Source organism: Mus caroli, chromosome X, assembly GCF_900094665.2.
Source record: "Mus caroli chromosome X, CAROLI_EIJ_v1.1, whole genome shotgun sequence".
Lineage (NCBI taxonomy): Eukaryota > Metazoa > Chordata > Mammalia > Rodentia > Muridae > Mus > Mus caroli.
In genome coordinates this window covers 6,451,332-6,464,210 of record NC_034589.1, presented here as the reverse complement: position 1 = coordinate 6,464,210, position 12,879 = coordinate 6,451,332, and the positions used below count along the sequence as shown (strand labels likewise).

The 12,879-nt window shown below is 41.9% G+C and overlaps 1 protein-coding gene across 1 annotated transcript in view; it reads right to left on the bottom strand.

The window, feature by feature from the left end:
* The window catches only part of Atp6ap2 (ATPase H+ transporting accessory protein 2), a 29,422-nt gene that overhangs the window by 2,259 nt on the left and 14,284 nt on the right, over window positions 1-12,879 (bottom strand). Inside the window, exons 4-8 of the mRNA XM_021153168.1 lie at window positions 9,860-9,955; window positions 9,567-9,704; window positions 8,498-8,551; window positions 7,500-7,649; window positions 5,655-5,774 (exon numbers count right to left, since the gene is read on the bottom strand). Of these exons, the coding sequence (XP_021008827.1) occupies window positions 5,655-5,774; window positions 7,500-7,649; window positions 8,498-8,551; window positions 9,567-9,704; window positions 9,860-9,955 (558 nt within the window). The remainder of the gene's footprint in view (window positions 1-5,654; window positions 5,775-7,499; window positions 7,650-8,497; window positions 8,552-9,566; window positions 9,705-9,859; window positions 9,956-12,879) is intronic.

The window sequence follows — 12,879 nt, the reverse complement described above, 5'->3', positions numbered from 1 at the left end:
AAAAAAAAAAAAAAAAAAAAAAAAAAAAAGAAATCCGCTTACATATGCAACAAGATGCTGCCTCCGAGACAAAGCAATGAGAGGGGTAATGCTACTGAAATCCCTCTGAGAACAACTTATTATAAAGCTCTGAAGCTAGAAAAAAAAAAAAAAGAATAAATACACATACATTCCAATTATAAAGGAAAGAAGGACCGGCTTCCCAGGATACTGGAGAGTAGTATAAGGGGGTGGCTCAGTGCTAGAGGCTTGCCTACAATGCCTGAATGTCTGGTTTCGTCTCCAGCATCATATTTTTAGAAAGGGTCAAACGCAAGAGAAAACTTGCAGAGGGATAAGATAAGGGGATTTGCCACGAACAAGCATTCTCTCCCGATAGAGTATTATATTTACCTTCAATTATATTACAGATTAGCTACTTAAGAGTGGAAAATGTGATGTTGCAGCTGCCTTTTCCATGCTGAAGTGGTACACGTGTCAGACCTGGGGGCAGGGATCAATTCCTTGTGTACACTGTCTGAAAAGCTAAATTTATTCTTGGGAAAGGTATCATTTGGAACACGTCTGTCATTCACTCTGGCTAGAAAATTTCAAAAGTAGGATGGCAGGAGAGGAGGCTAGAACTAGGGAAGCTATGGAGGATCTGGACTTGAACCTATATGCAGGGAGACACCACTGACTGATTTCAGGCATTGAAAGTAAGGGATACAATCAGATTTGCCTTATAAACAAAGGTGGCAGTGGCTCACCCAGGTCTTGAAGTTGCTGCTGCTGGTTTCATTTGCCTGTGCTAAGGAACAAATGGAGAGAAATCGAGAGCCTGTGTAGACTTGGCAAGTGTTCCACATATGCAAAGTCTTTTTGCTTTATTGAGATGGTTGACTTGCTATTCAGCCTTGCCTAGCCTGCGTTTAACAATCCTCCTGCCTCCACCTCCGGAATTCTGGGATTGCAGATGTGTGATCTCATGCCTGGCTTAATTCCTTAAACTCTCACCACAGCTTAAAGTAACAGAAGAGACTGATTTCAACTGGAAGACAGAGAGTAGACCATGGGCCCACAGCTATGTGCGCCTTCCTGTGGGGGGCTCAAAGCTGACACAAAGGACTTCCGTTAAGTCCCTCTTTCTTGGATTTATTTGCTGATTCGGTTCCATTTCATGTGCATTTTGAGTGTATATGTATTGAACAGAATTTTTCAATCTTGACTACATACAGTCTAATCTAAGACCATCACGTACTCAGAAGACACCTCACAGGGGAGTCTCTCGTCCTCTGTGAAGCAGGCCATCCTAGTACACAGCTAAGGGTACTGTGAATGTAGGGAGTGATGGCGCTGATGGTAGGTGCCCAATCACACTAAAATGATATTCCAAGGAATGTTTCAGGCCCAGATACATACAATCTTGCTGATCAATTCTAAGTCTTATCTCTTATGTCCATATGTTATTTGATGTTCTAGTTCTTGGTCAATTGGCCCTGCCCATGCTTTGTACTTTTGTGAGTTTGTATTTGGAGGACTAGCTGTGGGGGTTTCTCTGCCTTGGGTACTGACGGCAAGGACTAACAGAGGTTTTGCATTTACTTCAGCTCAATACCAGAGAGCTGCCATTGGTCTGGGAGCAGGTTTTATGTTAACTTCTCAATTGGAGGCTTCCTAGGCAATATACATTTAACCCTCAAATCCATATAAAGAAATCCCTGTGATTAAAAATGTCCCAGGAAATAAGTCCTGCTCCCAGGGCTGAGGCAGACGACTGAGTGTCTTTCTGTTTCCTTTTGCTGGTAGGTAAACAATTTGGCAATTTGAACATGTTTGGCCTATAGGGAGTGGTACTTGTAGAGGTGTGGCCTTGTAGGAGGAAGTGTGTCACCGAAGGATGGGCTTTGAAGCTCTGCCCAGCGCAGAAGAATCACTTTTCTCCTGGCTGCAGTCAGCTCAAGATGCAGAACTCACAGCTCCTCCTGTCCCATGCCTGCCCGGATGCTGCCATGCTCCTGCCTTGATGATAATGGACTGAACCTCTGAACCTGTAAGCCAGCCCCAATTAAATGTTGTTCTTCATAAGACTTGCCTTGGTCATGTGTCTGTTCACAGCAGTAAAACCCTAAGATACTATCACGATTCCCCTTTACTGCAGGTGCAGCTGTTTCTGCCTCCCTGACTTTATAAGGAAGTGTTAGTTCCAATCTCAGAGTCGATGCCTCTTGGCACACCCAACTGGCAGACTGCTAACTACAGATCCCCCTCTTTACTTTGTAGGATTGCCTTATTTGAGAGCTGAGCTATGCATTTGAAACTTTATTTTTTATCTAGAACTTCTAGAAGTTTAATAGTGGAAACTGAGGAGAAGAAAGAAAGAACTCCAGGTCTTAGCTGTGGCTAAGTGTTGCTATGTAGCTGAACCTGGCCTTGAATTGACACCAAACATTGTGATTTGAATATGCTTGGCCCAGGGAGTACCACTATTATTTGGAGTAGCCTTTTTGAAGGAAGTGTGTCACTGGGGGGGTGGGCAATGAGACCCCCCTCCTAACCACATGGGAGCCAGTCTTCTCCTGTCTGCCTTTGGATGAAGACATAGAACTCTCAGCTCCTCCAGCCTCACATCTACCCTAGACACTGCCATGTTTCCGCCTTGATGATGATGGGCTGAACCTGTAAGCCAGCCCCAATTAGATGATGTCCTTTTAAGAGTTGCCTTGGTCATGGTGTCTCTTCACAGCAGTAGAACCCTAACTATGATAGAGGTTGGTACTGGGACTGGCCATGCTTTTGTTTGGAAGAATGTGGGTTTGGGGACTTTGGATCTGGAAAGCAGTGCAATGCTTTAAGTGGGGTTTAATGGGCCATCCTAGTAGGAATATGGAAGACTTTGTTAGTGACAGTGATTTGGACTGTGGAAGCCCGGCTCTAGGTTTCAGAGGGAAAGAATTTTAATATGTGGACAAGGGACTGGTCTTGTGATACTTTGGTAAAGAATGTGGCTGCTTTCTGCCCTTCTCTGAAAAGGCTGAGGCTAAGTTAAAGAGATTTATAGTAATTGCATTGACAAAGGAAGTATCAAAAAAAAATGCCCATCAGAGACTTTGTTCTCTGGTTAAGTCTCACTTTGAACAAGCATAGCAAGCTGAGAAAGGAAACATAAAATTTACGGTTCAAGTAATAAATGGGCACCAGGAAGTGAAATGGAGATGAATCCTTTGTTCCAGGAGATAAACAGATTGAGGGAGTGGTGACTTTGTGGCAAGATCCCACCCAGCTAAATTTAGGTCCCAGCGTGGTAGTAAAAGCCTTTAATCTCTGGAGATAAAGTCAAGCAGATCTCAGAGTTCAAGGCCAATGTGGTACAGAGCAAATTCCAGGCAAAGAAAAGTTTAAATCCAGGCGTGGTAGTACATGCCTTTAATCCCAGTATTTGGAAGACAAAAGCCAGATCTCTAAATTCAAGGTCAATTTACAGAGTAAGTCCCAGGACAGCCAAATTTAGGCAATAAGGGAGTTCGAAAGCAGAAAGATGGTAATAGAATAAGAAGGGGCCATGGTCCAGTCCCTGAAAGCAGCAGAACTCAGCAACTTTGGCCATGTGGCTCTGGCTTTAGAGTCAAGAACAGAAGAGACTACTGGGACAATTGATGTTTGTCTTAGTTAGGGTTTTACTGCTGTGAGCAGACACCACGACCAAGGCAGCTCTTATAAGGATAACATTTAATTGGGGCTGGCTTACAAGTTCAGAGGTTCAATCCATTATCAAGGCAGGGACTTGGCAGCATCCAGGCAGGCACGGCAAGGGAGGAGCTGAGAGTTCTACATCTTCATCTGAAGGCTGCTAGCGGAAAACTGACTTCCAGACAACTAGGAACCTTAAAGCCCACACCCACAGTTACACTCCTACTCCAACAGGGACATGCCTGGGCTGGGGGGAGCAGGGAATGGAATGTGGTGGTTTGAATATGCTTGGACAAGGGCGTGACACTATTAAGAGGTGTGGACTTATTGGAGTAGGTGTAGCCTTGTTGGAGGAAGTGTGTCACTGTGGGGGCGGGCAATGAGACTCTCTTAACCACATGGGAGCCAGTCTTCTCCTGTCTGCTTTTGGATAAAGACAGAACTCTCAGCTCCTCCTGCATCATGCCTGCCTAGATGCTGCCATGTTCCACCTTGATGATAATGGACTGAACCTCTGAACCTAAGCCAGACCCAATTAAATGGTATCCTTTATATGAGTTGCCTTGGTCATGGTGTCTGTTCACAGCAGTAAAACCCTAACTAAGACAATCCTCCTGCCTCAGCTTTCTGAGTGTTTGAATTCTAGGTATGAGCCTCACTGAAATGCAGTCTTAAGCAGATACTCTTCCATCTAAGTTGGATCTGGAAGGCAACAATATCCAGCCAGTCATCTCTAGACTGTCTTAAATCAGCACTTGCTATACATAGCTATACTCTCATGCTAATCCTTCAGACTGAGCATGGAGGACCCTGTAAATGGGCCCATAAGTAATTTTTGTTTTTCCTAGACAAAGTCTCATGTAACCCAGCCCAGGTTAGCTATGAACCCACCCTGTAGGTGAGGATAGTCTTTAAGTCCTCGATCTTCCTGCTCTGGCCTCCCACATGCTGGGATTACAGGTGTGAACTGTCAGGCCAGTCTAGTGACAGCTGCAGCACTTTCCCTTCATGGTCAAATGTGCTGAGGCTTTGTGTTTGAGACCATGCACCCACACACATTTTACCATGGGCAGCAAGCTTCTCTCTGAGCCTCTATGTCAGTGGGTCTCACCCTTTCTAATGCTGCAACTGTTCATACAGTTCCTTGTGTTGTAAAGGTACTGTAATTTCGCTCCTGCTATGAAGTAGAAGGCAGATACCTATATTTTTCCATGGTCTCAGGCCATCCCTGTGAAAGGATCATTCAACAGCCAGAGGTCATGACCCATAGGTTGAGAACCACTGGCTGCTCTTTGTGCTTTCAGTCCAAGCAAGATCAACACTGACATACTGATAAACTAAATTAAAATTAGAGAGGTGTATGCAGGCGGTCCCAGAAACTGAGGAACTGGGTCACAAAAATAATGTGTCTCTAGAAAAGCAGAATCTAGAGGCTGAGACAGGCACCCACTCCCTCTCATTAACTGCTGATGGTTCCTTAACAGTAACTATCTTAAACACACTGAGAGGTTTTCTTTCCCTCTCAGACGAACAGTTTCTGGGTTTTTTTTCTGTAGGCGGTTACTGAGACAGGTTCTCATACAGGCCAGGCTGACTTCAAAGTTATTATGTCGTCAAGCATAATCTTCAATTCCTGGGCTGCCTGTCTTTACCTCCCAATGCTAGGATCACAGGCCTACACCATCACCCTCAGCTTCAAGATTTCAAATTTCTTAATTACACCTTATTTATTTTAAGTGTATATGTATGCAAGTGTGTGGGTCTGGAGGTCAGAGGACAAAGTTCAAGAGTCCCTTTGTCCCCTCTTCTACCATGTGGGCCCTGAGAATCAAACCCAGATTGCCAGGCTTACAGCCAGTATCTTTACTCACTGTTATCTCACAGTATCTTTACTCACTGCTAGCCATTTTGCTAGCAGCCCAGGCTTTTCTTCTTTAAAGTAAGCTAACTTCATGCATTAAAGCAGGATCCAAAAACTTACTCACCTCTTGTTTTGACTCAAGGATGGTCCTTGACTTCCTCACAAGGGATGTGTCGAATGATTTGACAGTCACTAACTCTACCACTGCGTTCCCACTATAGAGACTGTACATGTCATCTGCAAACTGAAAGTCATTTTTTTAACATTATGACTAATCGCAAAATACATACATTTTGTTTACATTTGTATCTTTGGTTAACAAAAATTTTATAAAACTGTCCCTTGGTAACAGGGAACTGGTTCTAGAACTTTCTACAGATTCTGAACTATATACTCTTACATGAAATGGCATAGTATTTGCATAGAACCTATGCTCAGCAGCCTGTATATTCTAAATCATTTCTAGAAAATATATATCACTTAACATTATTGAAATACTATGTGGATAGTTGTTATACTATATTGATTATGAACCAAAGACAAGAATTATGGATATAAATGTCATATACACAGTATTGTTTCAAAAAATATATACATTGTGGAATGGATAAATTAGCAAATTAACACACTACCTTTCATACTGATTATTTTTGTGTCTAAACAAATCCATATTTGTTAAAATTATTTGTAGCTTTACAAATTACATATTATACAATATTAATGCATATTAGCACAAATATGTTTAAGCTTTAATATGCAGTGTCTCAGATAGGAAAAAGCCTTACAGGTTTGCTTATGCTAAAATATTCAGTAAAGAGCCAGGCGGTGGTGACACATGCCTTTAATCCCAGCACTCGGGAGGCAGAGGCAGGTGGATTTCTGAGTTCGAGGCCAGCCTGGTCTACAAAGTGAGTTCCAGGACAGCCAGGGCTATACAGAGAAACCCTGTCTCAAAAAACCAAACCAAACAAAACAAAACAAAAACAAAAAGAACCAAACAAAATATTCAGTAAAGAGTTAAGCCTTAATATACATTCAAACATTTAAATAAAATGAGGGATTGAAGTTGATGGCATATAAAGCTAGGGTAGAAAGCAGAAAGGAGAAATGAAGAAATCTGCTTCAGTGTTCTCTGTTAATCACGGACCTCCCAGAGGTTTAGCAATGAGGCCTCAGTGAAGAGCTTTCCTTTCCACTGACCAGTAAACCCCCGTTTATTACATACACATCAATGGCATGAAGGCTACTGTGCTAGTGTGCTTTGTGTGAGTTTTCGATGGGGCGATGAAAACACTCTGCAGATAGACAGTGGAGATGGTTCTGCAGTTAGCATATGTATCACCAATGAGGCAGACTTAGAAACGGTTCAGATGGTATGCTTTAGGTTATACATACTGTCAGGATCTACAAACGCACAGTGCTGCCACTGCCAGCATTGGAGAAAGATTCCAAACATACACTTTTTTAAAAATAATGATTGGTTGATGGTGGTCTTTCGAGACAGGGTCTTACCATGTAGCCCAGATAGGTCTCAAACTTGTGATCCTCCTGTCTTCCCCTTGCAAGTGCTGGTATTAGAGACCTATGCCGCCATACCTCCCCAAATCCACCTCGGACTCTATACCATTCTTTACTTGTTCTGGTCGTGTTACTGGGAATTGAACTTAGGGCCTCACACATGCTAGGTAAGCACTCTGACACTGAGCTATATCCCCCAACCCTAGCGCTATACTATTATTAGACATAAGAATTAGAGAACCTTCAAAGAATCAAGTAATCTTTCAGTTGAACTGAGTTGGCTCAGTGCTGGAGTGACTGCTTGCCTAGCGTGTGAGAGACCCAGAGTTCCACCCTTGCACAGAGAAAAAAAGAAAAGGCTTCAACCAACAGCATTCCTCAAAAGATTTCTCCATCAAGAGACTGAAATGGTCACATGCCACCCTCTCTTACCAGTAGCATTGCTATTTACCTTTTGGAGAGCATCAACAAGGATCCTAGAAGCATCCCTGAACTGTTCAGAGTCTTCCCCATAACGCTTCCCAAGTTCATCCAAACCTGCCAGCTCCAATGAATACAAGTCGGGAGAATGGTCCTTGGCTAGATGCTTATGACGAGACAACTTCAGACAAACAAATAGAACAAATGAACAAAGGCGATGTCAAATGCAACCAAGTCAAGTTTTATACCTGACCACGTTAGGTGGCCACAGAAGCATACCACTGCACTATAACATGAAAACAGTTTAAGATGGCAGCAAAGAGAGCTCCCTTAAATGAGTTTCTGATCAATTCAACACAAATCTCATTGCTTACTTTTAAAAACTTAGATGAGAGACAACGCATGAAGCAGTAACTCCTTGGGCGGATATGGTGTGGGGAATTCAGGAGCCATCAGTGTCTTCTTCCGGCATACCCACCCAGAGTACCACCCTAGCCCCCAGCACTAAGCTTTCAAACTCCTTGAACCCAGCCCACATGAAAAGGTTTGGCAAAGAACTTCAGAAGCTAGCAGACAAGTAAGAAGATCTATTTCGGTCATGTGGATGATTTTTAAAACCACTTACTAAAAGATAACTTGCAGATAGATTTTTTTCCCTTTTCGACTTGGTTAATGCTATTAATCGTTCATACCAGTCTTCCTACTGTTGACCCACAGCAATGGATACCAGAATTAAGTCCTAATGTCTGACAAGGAATGGGTGGCCAAATTACAACTACAGCCAGGGTAGTTTTATTCCCAGGCCTACCTTCTTTGAGGATTTATGGCCTCTCCTGAGGGAAGAAATGCAGAAGAAATGGCTACTAACACTAGACCGAGGCCAGCATTTCCTCTACCACCAATAGTTTCTCAGTGTTCATGAGATCATAAATCTGGAGCAGACTGAAGCTTTTTAGCTGGCCTCATTTTATTTAAAGATTTCTAGGAAGCAAACCAGATAGGACTTGAAAGTGCAAGCAGCCTACTTACCAAACTTGAAATATCATGAAGCACTTGCAGTTCGGAGAGAAAGAGCAGGTCAACCTTCAGAGAGCAAAGAGTGGACATGGCTTTAAATACACAGCAGAGATCTGGACCCCACTTATCAAGGAAAGTACAACATAGTATGAATACTAATCAGGTAAATGTATATCATTTCCTCCCTTTGTACCTTCACTCTAATTGAAACAAGGAAGCTCTGTGGTAGAGAAATGCTTATTATTTGCAAGGCTCAAGGCCCATTATCAGAAAAGCATGCACATGAAACATTATTTCCTACCAAAAAGGTGATGGTCACTCCCTAATTAATACTAGTCTATTGACTACCGCTTGGTAGCTCTTACTTCTAACGAAGCCATGCCTGAGCATTGACCCCACTGTCTTAAGATCCTACCAGTGGACCAGTTTACTTACTTGCCTTGAAAACTTTCCAAAGCAGAAAATTAGGAATAATGGTTCCTAGCTACCACAATAGTTATAAAGGACAAGAGATCCAAGCAGGGATGGCTGGCAGGCATGGTGGTGCATGCAGTGCCCAAGAAAAGGAAGCAGGCACATCTCTGTGAGTCTGAGGTCAGCCTCATCTATAGTTCCAAGCCAGCCGGTACTAAATAGTAAGTGTAGCTCCAAAAAAACAAACAAACAAACAAACAAACAAAAAACAAACTCCAAAATCCAAATGAACAAAGCAGGAGTGTCTCTCTACTGCAGCATCCTGAGAACATGATGCAAAAACTGTGAGTCCACATTAGCAACAGCTGTGAATAATGACATCGAGTCACCAGATCTTCATAGCTCAACCAACCTCCAAGAAGACTGGTTTGTGACCTGTCTGGATCAACTGGCAACACGGGGAGGAAAATGAGAAGTATTTACTAAATGGCAATTCAGAAGAGGTGCATTTAGTCATGGACCCTGCAGCAACAGAAGAAAGAGCGTGCGCACCCCAGCAGTAAGTGAGCCCAATTCTTCATTCTCTACAACTTCTGTCTTGCTAAGGTTTCAAGTAGCATATGCGATGGGAATTTAATAATATTCACTCAACAAATGAACCACTTACCTCATTATTCCTACTCAGAGAATTGAGGGGAAGAGAGTTGAGAACGGAGTTTTCTTGAAACAGGCGGTTACGGAGCTGCCGCAATGTGACTGAAAGGTCTTCAAACACTGAATTTGCTTTCCCCACCATATACACTCTCTACAAGGAGAATCAAGAATGCTAGGTTAGCTGCCTTCTACAGATTAATTCCAACATACAGACAAAGTACATAGCAGTTTTCACACAATCACTTTAAAACTATCATTAAATAACAGTTCTTTATAAGGCTCTTAGATAAAAACTTTGTCACTTACCTCCTCGCTGGGAGCCAACTGCAAAACTACAGGTGTTTCCTCCGAAAATAAGGAGTGAATGGAATTTGCAACGCTGTCTAGACTAAAAGGAACTGCCTGAAATGCAAGAGTAAAACTGCAATTATTTTTTGAAACAAAGTGGAAAGAAAATTGACCCAGCTAATATAAGCAAGCAGCCTCAGGAAGGCACATATGAGGATAGCTCTTTGCATTATTCTTGCTATGTATCAACTGTGCGTATTACAGGCTTCACTCTGATGCCCAGGCTGCCATGTGCTTTGAACATGGGGAGGCGCCTCTTCTACCGTCCTTCACTCTCCCATCACCCCTCCTTCCCCAGGCTTTTCTCTACGCCCTCTATTATTTTTCAGTTGTCTCTTTTCCTGTTGGATTCTGGTTTCTACATGAGAAAAAACATGTAATATTGACTTTCAGATTCTGTTTTTTTTTTTTTTTTCACCTAACATTACTGCTTCTTGTTCTATTAAATTTTCCCCTGCAAATGACATGCTTTTTTCAATCTTCTTTATGGTTCCACAAAACATTTACCAGGATTTTTTTGTGGTATGTTTTCATATAATATCCTACCCAATCTTGCTTTTTTCTTTCAAAAACAAAAACAAAAACAAAACAAAACAAAACAACCCTCCACACACTGGGCGGTGGTGGCGCACGCCTTTAATCCCAGCACTTGGGAGGCAGAGGCAGGTGGATTTCTGAGTTTGAGGCCAACCTGGTCTACAGAGTGAGTTCCAGGACAACCAGGGCTACACAGAGAAACCCTGTCTCAAAAAAAACAAAAACCGGGGCTGGTGAGATGGCTCAGTGGGTAAGAGCACCCAACTGCTCTTCGGAAGGTCCAGAGTTCAAATCCCAGCAACCACATGGTGGCTCACAACCATCCATAACAAGACCTGGCGCCCTCTTCTGGAGTGTCTGAAGACAGCTACAGTGTACTTACATATAATAAATAAATACATCTTAAAAAAAAAAAAACTAAACAAATAAACAAAAAAACCCTACACACACACACACACACACACACACACACACACACACACATCACACCAGCACTTTTGATGGAAACTTAGAAGACTCTTTTCTACACAAGAGTCCCTTTGAAGGCACAGGAGATTCAAGAGCTCCTTAGTGGGCTAAGTCTATCTCCCAGTGCCTAAATGAGAAATAATTTGCAAACATAAAGACAGGACACTATTAAACACAAACTAGTTTTGTTGTTTATTTGTGTATTTTTGGAGTGAGGGGTTTTGAACTTCTGGTCCTTGTACCTCTACTTGCAAGTTCTAGGATTATCTGTGTGTGTATGTATAATATTATATATATATATATATGTGTGTGTGTGTGTGTGTGTGTGTGTGTGTGTGTGTGTGAGTTTGTATATGTATAATATTATATATATGTGTGTGAGTGTGTGTGTGTATATTATATATATGTGTATGTGAGTGTGTGTGTATGTATAGTATTATATGTGTGTGAGTGTGTATGTATAATATAGATATGTGTGTGTGTATGTATAATATTTTATATATGTGTGTGTATGTATAACATTATATATATATATATATTTATAGGTATATATTATAGGTATGTATGCTTAGCTTTGTGTATTTTACACAGCAATACATTTGGGTTGTAATATCAATTGAACATATATGTCACTGTAATTTTATCTGCTTCCATTGAAAGAGATAGTTTGAGGAAATCTGAGATACTGAATTTCACCAAAAGAGAAGCAGGCCTCATATAATGTTAAAATATTTACTGGTGACTTTCAGATAGAGTTAAGTCCCTTAGATAAAATAGGATGTATGCCAGGTTCTGGAGACCAGAAGAGGGTGTTGGCTCTAGATTACAGAATGGTTGTGAGCTGGCTGCCATGTGGTGCTAGGAATCAAAGCCAGGTCCTCTGCAAAAGCAGTCAATGCTCTTAATTGCTGAGCCATTTCTCTATCCCTTGGAATTTATTAAAGTGCAACATACTTACAATGCAGTACACAAACCCTGCCGTAAGGAGATTTAACCACATTTACAAGTGGGTGCACTCTCCTAATCCAACTAGATTAAGACAAGAACACCAGCAGTGCCCACAAAGCTGTCCCCCCCTACCCTTGGGTGTGACCAAAATTTGCACTTCTATGCTATGCTGGGTTTGTTTTGTTCTGTACTATTTAAAAAATAGATTACAAAAAAAATTTCTCTCAAAAACTATTGTACTTCTTATGTTACAGTATTAAAACAACAAGAGGCTAGAGATAAAGCAGTCCTCTGCTCCTTCAAACAGAGGACTCAGGGCTGCTTCCCAAGAACCCACATGGTACCTTAACACCATTGATCATTCAAGTTCCAGAGGATCTGATGCCCTCCCTTGACCTCTACCACTGCAGGCAAGCACACGATACACAGACATACATGCAGACAATACACTCCAAAACAAGGGTGGTTGGTTTGTTTGGTTTCGTTTTTGGAGACAGGGTTTCTCTGTGTAACAATTGTGGCTATGCTGAAACTCATTCGGTAGACCAGGCTGCCCTTGAACTCAGAGATCTGCTGGCCTCTGCCTCCTGAGTGCTGGCATTAAAGGTGTGTACTACCATAGCTGGCTACAAAAGAATTTTTAAAGCAGTAGTATTTTTTTTTTTCAAATAAGCAGTAGCTCAAACTGGCATCAAACTTAGTATGTAGCTTCATTACGGACTCAAACATGTGAACCCCTGGCCCCCACTTCACAAGTGTCTAAATTACACTGTACCCAGTATGTTTTTGTTTTACTGGAGATTTCTTGGTGACTTTTCATCCAGTACTTCCATTAGCACATAAAGGCTACTGTCAAAAAGCAGCAAATGAATGCCAGGGATGAAGGTAAGTATAGAAAGCTTATTGACAGAATACTGGTATCCAAAATTTCAGGATTTTATGACTGGAACAGACACGATGCTTTCCTCTTACTCAAGATGCATATTAACTCTTCCCAAAGTTCCAAAATGAGGTCACAAGACCGA